Consider the following 8,397-nt stretch of genomic DNA (forward strand, 5'->3'; position numbering starts at 1 on the left):
AATAGATCTAGCACCCAATCTTGCAAGCCATCTCATTCATTTCATTTCCACAGGTAAAGGGCACCGAGGACTGGGCCAACCTTCCGGTCTCTTTTTCTTCTCTCTAGCATTCGTGTGACTTTTGGACATCTATTTCAGAAGAGTGTATTCCCCCTCCCCACCAACTAGAGATTCATTATCTCCCCGACAATAATTCAAGGAGCATCTCTCATTCTCCCATCCCTTCCCATTTACAATCCTCGCAGAGCTTTCCATTTGTTTTCTAGCTTAGGATATTTACACTACTGTACTAAAATAAAGCTTTTGTTTTGCAAAACATGGCAGTAGTTTTAAAAGTTTTGGTCATAACATTATTTGTGCTAATAATGGAACTGGGTCCTTAGAATAAGCACTAATGCTATGACAGCTTATCATAGCATTGTGGGAAAAATCTAATCACTTGATTAGCTTGTTGTAGGATATTAGTAAAAATGTGTAAAGAAAAACAAACTACACCTCTACCCTGATATAACGCGACCCGATATAACACGAATTCGGATATAACGTGGTAAAGCAGTGCTCCGGGGGGGTGGGGCTGCGCACTCTGGTGGATCAAAGCAAGTTCGATATAATGCGGTAAGATTTTTTGGCTCCTGAGGACAGCGTTGTATTGGGGTAGAGGTATACTTAGAAATTTGCTAACCCCTCTTATAATATTTTGCCAGGTGCCTAACTCCCATCTAAAAAACGAGGAGTCCTTGTGGCACCTTAGAGACTAAAAAATGTATTTGGGCATAAGCTAGAACCCACTTCCATCAGATGCATGGAGTGGAAAATACAGGAGCAGGTATAAATACATGAAAAGCTGTGATTTGCCTTACCAAGTGTGAGGTCAGTCTAATGAGACAATTCAAATGACAGCAGGATACCAAGGGAGGAAAAATAACTTTTGAAGTAGTAATGAGTGGCCCATTTCAAGGACTCCTCGTTGACTTTGCTGATACAGACTAACACGGCTACCACTCTGAAACTTAACTCCCATCTGTACCTTTAAAATTTTCCCACAACACGTTTAGCCCCTTTTTGTGTTTAGTTCTGTGATGCACTGGCAGAAACGTTCTGAGAAAACGAGTGTCAGAGCCACATGCATACGTCACTTACAAAGCACCTGCTAGCAATGTGTTATTAGAAGGGAGCCTGGTTCAGTGCACTAGGAGACAGGAGACCTAGGTTCAAGTCCCAGCTGTGTCCCTGACTCCTGTGATGTAAGGAGACTCAATTAACTACCCTGTGTCTCAATTGTCTTTGATGATACTTTACTTCACAGTGGGGTTGTCAGGCTTAATTCAATTAATAAGTAAAGAAGTGAGAGCCTGACATTTAGACGTGCTGAGCATCCACAAATCCTCTTGAAGTCAATGGAAGATGAGGGCACCCAGAAAAATCTGTCTAGGAACCTGGGATGGAAATGCTCTAGAAGTAAAGAATTTGTTATCTAGATTTCAGATCAGTCTCTAACTCCTGAAGTTCACCCACAGCTATCAAAAAAAAAAAAGCAGGATCTTTTCTTGAAGTCTGACTTGCGTGTTAAGATAAAACATACTAAATACAAATCCAAATTGTTTTATTGTTACCACGTCTGAGCATTAAAAAGGGAGAGCAAAAACAGAATTTCACTAAGAAATCTGGACTCCGCTGGAGAAGGACTTGAAAGACCTCTTCAGAGGACCTCTCTACAATTAAGCTAAACTTGTTGGGCAGCACGAATCTAGTAAGTTCCAAGGAACATTAAAGCTGTATCATGTTTTGCTTACAGAAGAGATGACAAGTCAGAGCTTTGACAGCAAAGATTACTTTTGTGGTGAAGAGATGCTTCCTGTCTATGAATCTGTTTTCACGGAGGAAGGAGAAACCATTAGAAAAATCGCAGTGGAAACAGAAAAGCCACCTCAAATAGAAATACACGTGTGGACAATTAGGAAAGGTAAGTAGATCAAGTTATCTTAAAATAGTGCTTTTTTCTTTTTATAGCCTCAGGAAAGATTTACAAATTCTTGCCACTCAGGACTTTATAACCGTTCCAATTCTTTACATTAGGGCATTTGGCACTTCCCTGGTAGTAGAGATAGAACTCCAGTCCTCCTACAACAAAAGCACAAATTGCTAATGCTTGTGCCAAACTCCCTTGTTGTTAGCAGTCTGGGGTCTATCATATGCACTTGAGCAGTTCTGATTTTGACCAATAGAGGGAAGTAGCACACACTAGCCAGTTCGATGCCACCATCCTATTGGGGGTGGGGTGGGAGGGAGACTGTGGTGCATCAAGGGAGATGTAGGCCAACCAGTGAGCCTGGCCTATTGAGGGGAACAGGAGCACACAGCTCCCAAATTACAGCTCCCATGAAGCACTATAGCCATAGGTGCTGGAGGTGCTGCCGCACCCCCTGGCTTGAAGTAGTTTCCATTACAGACGTCCCCCAAGTTATGCAAACGTGACTTATGCAAATCCGCACTTACGGAAAAAGTTCCATAAGCTAGAAATAGGAATTGTATTTTTTTTTTTTTTTTGGGCGTAATGGTCGGGTATACGTATCCGACTTGTGCAAAATTTGAGTTACGGAAGGCATTCCAGAACGGAACGCTTGCGTAAGTCGGGGAGTGTCTGTATATACAGGGTTTACAGTTTGGTTCAATGGCTCTCAGCACCCCCACGATACAAACTGTTCCAGCACCCCTGACCATAGCGGTGCTGCAGAATCAAAATTCTTCAGGTTTTGACCAAAATATTTTTTATTCTGATTTTTCACAGAAAACTTGTTTTCTGTGGAAGGGAAAAGAATTTATGTTATGACCAGCTCTAGTCTTAACCCTGAGCACAGACTTCCAGTCCCTTCAATTGTCCAAACTCCTGATTATCTGAAGGGTTTAGATGTTTCTACCAGTTCAGATAATCAGTGTTGTATGTACTGCAAATGAATAAAGCCTGAGCTTTTACTTTAGTTAATTGACTGGTCTCCTCGGTTTTACAGATCTAGAAGCTAGATCTCAAACAAATGCCAAACTTCCCTACAGTTCATGGAATCTATGTTGAATCTGAACTTGTGTAATATTGCTATGTACTATAAGAGAGTATGTGTTTCACTATGTATCCTAAGAAAGTGTATTATCTCTGAGGATGCTACATTTCAAAGTGGGCAAAGTGATTCCTTACTGAAAGAAAAAACCCTTAAGGAATCTTTGGGAAGAGTGGAGTTACCTAATGTATTTTTAATTCAACTGAAATAATATACAAGTGGGGACCCAAAAAGGGAAATGCCAAAAGTGTGGGTGTAAATAGAGCCGTTATTCAGTATATAAAGAGAGGCAATGTTATTTTTCTCTTCATCTCCTACAACCAACTCTCTCTCTTTCCCTTAAGAATTATGTTGGCTCATCTCCTACAACCAACTCTCTCTCTTTCCCTTAAGAATGATGTTGGCTATCTTCTCAAAGGCCCTTTACATGAAGGCATTTACTAAGCAATGACACTGTCTCAGAATGCCTTAGTCCAAATGCTAAATATGAAAGTAGCTTTACTTTCACTTGTTTGTAGTCTCTCTTTATCTGGGAATGTCGTCACACAGTCAGAGCAAGCAAATAGGCAGACACAGGAGTCAAGGCTACTGGGTTCCAGTCCTGACTCAGCCACTGACTCACACAGCGTGACCTCTGGCAAATCATTCAGTCTTCTTGTACTTCACTTTCACAGATCTGTAAAGTTAGGATATAGATTTACTTAGTTTACTGGGGCAATGCTAGGCTTGTTTACAGATTGCTTTGAGACCAGTGTCAACTTAGTGGTTTTAGTCTCTACCTTTAAAAAAAAAAAAAAGCTTCATAAGTTGAGATCATATTAAAGGGCAAACTACACTTAAAGTTACACAGATCATGATCCATGAACAGCCCTCTGAAGGGCTGCTGGTTAATACGGGGTCCTACTGACCTATGCTCCCAGTAGGGCACAAACCCTTCTGGTGGTTTGGCAGGAGCATTTTCTGCTGGCTGCCTGCAGTTAGGCAAAAGACAATGTCCAATGTCAGCATGACAAACTGCTTTCCTCCAAGGCACTGGGATTTTGGCCTCTGCTCTGATCCTCTCTCATTCATGCCAGGGAAGGCTGAAGCTATGTGGGCAAAGGAGGAACTAACTCTCAGATCTTGGTAATACTGTCTACCGTCATAAAACCACAAAAGAAAAATATTGATGGAGCACATGGAATCGGTTAAAACATTATTGGTAAAAACAATTTCACAATGTGGCTCAACATGCTAGTAATTCTTCACACAATCACAACACCACAACAAGCTCAGAGCAGAGGAGCTTGTTTCAACTACATGCTCTTACTGCTTTGCTACAGGGATTCTACGTCACTTCCACACTGAGACGATATCCAAAAGCGAATTTGAACAACTTCCCTACTTCAGGCAGATAACAAGGACAACACTGAGTAAGTAAAAGTCTTGTCTTCTTAGGCTCCACTTTTCTATATAACCTCAGCCCTGAAACGTGCCCTGCATTACTCCTCCAACTGAAATAAATGTGCTACTTTCCCACCAACATCTGGAATCAATAATTTATGAGTATCAAATAAAATAATCAGAATGCAACATATGATTAGAGGGTTATATTCACATAAATCATATGTAAAAGATGCCTTTCCAAAGTCCCTAGCAACACCTTGGATTATTAAAAACTGACTGTTTAAAAAACCCAAATTCATTTTTCACCACTAGTACAATTTATATTTCACCCAGCTTGGGCTACAGAACTTGGCCTCCCAATATCACTTGTTTATGGTCAGTTTTATTCTCCAGTTCTTCTGCACTAGCAAGTTGCTGTTATGCTTGGACTTCCACTATTGCAGGGCAACAGCGGCTGTTGAAAGAATTACTCTTGAAAGTATGCTGCAATTACAAGCCAGGGCCTTCCCAGCTACAAACAAAAGCGTCCCCACCCCCTCCCCCAATCAGAATCTGGCCCTTCATATTCTTTTAATGTAGTTCTTTTGTGTGGAATGTATTAAGTGATTGAGATATTTTCAAACCTTCCAAAGGAAAATATTTTAATTCTTCCTATCAACAATTTGAATGTGTTTGTCTGGCTAGTGCTTGCAAGTGACTCTAAAGCTCTCTGCATTCTGTCTAAGTCAGTGTCTCTCTGCTTTGTGTTTTTGTTTTCAGGCCAGTGGAAAATATTTAGCGAGGGAGAAGCACAGATCAGCCAAATGTGTGAAAGCAGAGTGTGCAGGACTGAGCTGGAGGATTTGGTAAAGGTTTTGTACCTTGAAAAGTCTGAAAAGGGTCACTGTTAAGGGAGACAGCACTGGAGGGAGAAAACAAGAAAACTTATGAAAACGTGGATCTGCAGCTGGACTGCAGGCTTATTTTGCTTAAGTCAACAGTTGCCCTAAAAACCAAAACTATAATGCAGTAATTATTCACATCATGCACAGCAAACTTGCTGCTTTATGTGTAGTGGTTTGTGTCAACCATTTAAATATCTCCTAGGAGGCTCTGTATTGGTGGGGGGGGGAGGGGAAAGGGAGACTGTAGTTCCTTGTAAAGTTGCAAAGTTAAAAAAGAAAACAGAATTAAAAAAAAAATACTTGGCATGTTATTCAAACTAATGAAATGAAGGACACCTAATAACTGTGCAGGAGCTATGGAGAGCATTATTTCCTGTGCTGAGTTTATACCACTTCTGGTGTCGAAATGACTCATGTTTTTCTAAGGGGGGGGGGGGGAGAGAATACAAGCGATACAGTACTTGTGTTTGAGCCATAAAATCCAGATTTAAATGAAAACTCCCAACGAGTCTACTGCTTTTGGGATGATGTCTTGCAGTTGAACAAACTCTGAGTAAATAAACAAACCAGAAGGTGTTAGTGGGAATTACTGCATTTATGTAGCAATTTGAGAAAACGTTCAACTTTTAAGTGGTTTTCACTTGGTTTCCATTATCCACTTCTCTACATGAAATATCAGCTCCCTCATGCTGCCCCAATACTGCATTCTCGTGGGCCCTGTTAACACATAGCCTCGGTCAATAAACTCCCTTTACAAAGTAACATAGCAGGAGAATGCAAAATACTTGAATCATTTATGAAAATTCCTATAGGGTTAAACCCACAGTGATTAATAACTCATTAAATGTCTTGTGATATCACTTAATTTATTAATGGTAATTGTCGCAATAAGAGTGTTCTGCGTGGTTCTAATTGGTGGCCTCTCAAGTCCCAGCAAACTAATAAGCATAACTTCAAGGACAACTTTCTCCAATGGCAAACTAATGAGCACTTATATCTAGCCACTAAGTTAGTGCAGCATCAGCAAGACCATTATCTTCATGCAAAAAGAAATCTAAGGCACTCAGTGTGATTTGCAGTTCACAGGTGAACGATAGTGTCTGTCCAGTGTCTGCCTTCAGAAAAGAGTTCTGTTCTGATATACAAGGCCATTACTTTGAAAACATGGCTTTCTCTGAGGAAATCCTGCCACACCAGCTCATGGACACCATCTTAGATTCACTCCTGAGGTGCAAGTTGATTGTGGCTGCTTTCCCTCCATTTTCTATTTCAGAAGCATACGGGAACATTTCCTATCGTGATTGAACAGCAATGAAGTTCTAAAAAAAGTGGCCTCAGGCCAGGCACTTGGTCCTCAAAGGGAGTGAAATAAATGGCGGTGGCCAGAATTTGGAGGTCCCCATGGGACTTTGCAAAACTTGTGCTCTCTGCTCCGCCCTGCATTTCCAGTGATGGTACTCTAGGTCTTCATCAGGGGTATGTGCATCTTAACAAAGAGGTTAAGGGGTCTGGATGTTCAGTGCTTAATGCCAGTGGCCCAACTCAGGCTCCAGTAGAAGAAATATTAAACCTTTTAGTAGGGCCTTGTTCACAATAGCGATCTCTTTGCACCTCTCCCTGCTAGCAGCTGTGGTTGTAAGAGGCAACCCCCTTTCACTGCTTTCAGTGGCGCAGGATCCATCCCTGCCAGGGTTTCTTGCAATAGCCTGGAGGAGTATATGGAAAGGGTAATCGACTAAGAGCAAGGAGAGAATGAGAGTGGAGAGATGGGAATGTGATAGGGAAGAAGAGGGAGACTAAGAGGATAAGGATGAGAAGAAAACCCAGGATTTCCTACACAGAAAATCTTCATGGTTCTGCCTGCAAAGAGCAAGCTATCCGCCATGCCAGGCTAGAGAACAGATTTTTTAGTGCACTTCCTTCTCTGACAGTGCCCAAAGTGGCCTAAAATACATAACAAGATAGTGTGCCAGAAGGGAGCTCCTTCAGCAGCCAGTTTGATTGGCAAGAACAAAAGAATCCTTGTGATGGCAGTAAAATCATTTAGAAACCCGACAAGGCACTGACACCAAAATATAAATACACGGTCCTATAAATGATGCGAGGGCAGTTCTCATAAGAGAGAAAGTTAACTCCAGTGTCCATGCCAAATTCAGCAATGAGACTTCGCCTCTCTAAATTCTCTTTTGTGTTTAAAATGGGTGTCGTGTTCACCTCCTGTCCAAAATTGTGGTGTAGTGCGCCTGTGCACTGTTAAACAGCTGTGTGTTCCACACCAGAAGTGGGTGCCATGCAGTGTAGTTGTGGGAGCAGCCATTTGTAACACACTTTGGGATCCTTTGGGTTGGAAGGCACTGCAGAAATGTAAAATTTATTATAAATCCACTAATAATACATGTATTAACATGAACATACCTCTGATGAAGACATAGTGGAAGGCATCCTGAGGCATCATAGTATTCTGGTTGGCTGACAAACACGTGGCTATGTTTGGCTCACCTCTTGGTACAGTATGTTTGTAGCAGTAGCTGATTGAACAAAGATTATGTGAAAAGTGTACAGTGTTTGTATTGTTTTTTTGGAAGACAAACAGTCTTGTGTTTGTGACAGAACAAGTGGGGTTCAAATTGTGTATTTATTTGTATAATAAACACTTATGAAAAACAAAAATATAAGCACCATTTAGTAAATGAAGTTCTGCATTTTTACAGTCTCTGGTCATTTAAGACAATAAAATACACAATATCATGTTTTTCACTGTCTTCACAGGACATATGCCTGATGTGGTACTTATTTATGTACTTGCTCTATCACTTTGACCTGGTTTTATAAATTAATAAACTCTGCAGTTGTTCAAAACAAGAAGTTCTCAGTGATGTGATATGTGAATTAAAGAAATAAATATTAGACCTATTTGCAATTCTGCTGCTATTATCCCTTTAAACCAAATCAGCAGGCTTGGACAACAGAGTAAACCCTGATCTGCAACCTAGCTCATGGGAGTGTGTCTTCAGCCGCAAGAGCTGCGAGTACACTTTGCCAGTGAAAGTAAGTTAAGTTCTGATTCAAAAACT

At 40.9% G+C, this 8,397-nt stretch overlaps 1 protein-coding gene across 10 annotated transcripts in view; it reads left to right on the top strand.

Moving 5' to 3' along the window:
• Positions 1-8,185, top strand: part of CHRDL1 (chordin like 1) — an 80,790-nt gene extending 72,605 nt beyond the window's left edge. For 8 of the 10 annotated variants that reach the window (XM_042851057.2, XM_065556613.1, XM_042851060.2 and 5 more), the window contains 3 exons: positions 1,796-1,963; positions 4,376-4,465; positions 5,199-8,185. In XM_042851057.2, the coding sequence (XP_042706991.1) occupies positions 1,796-1,963; positions 4,376-4,465; positions 5,199-5,329 (389 nt within the window). In that variant the 3' untranslated portion in view covers positions 5,330-8,185. The remainder of the gene's footprint in view (positions 1-1,795; positions 1,964-4,375; positions 4,466-5,198) is intronic. The other 2 variants (XM_005291812.5, XM_065556615.1) reach the window with 1 other exon arrangement.
• Positions 8,186-8,397: the final 212 nt, after the last annotated feature.

The sequence above is a fragment of the Chrysemys picta genome, chromosome 9 (assembly GCF_011386835.1).
Source record: "Chrysemys picta bellii isolate R12L10 chromosome 9, ASM1138683v2, whole genome shotgun sequence".
NCBI lineage: Eukaryota > Metazoa > Chordata > Testudines > Emydidae > Chrysemys > Chrysemys picta.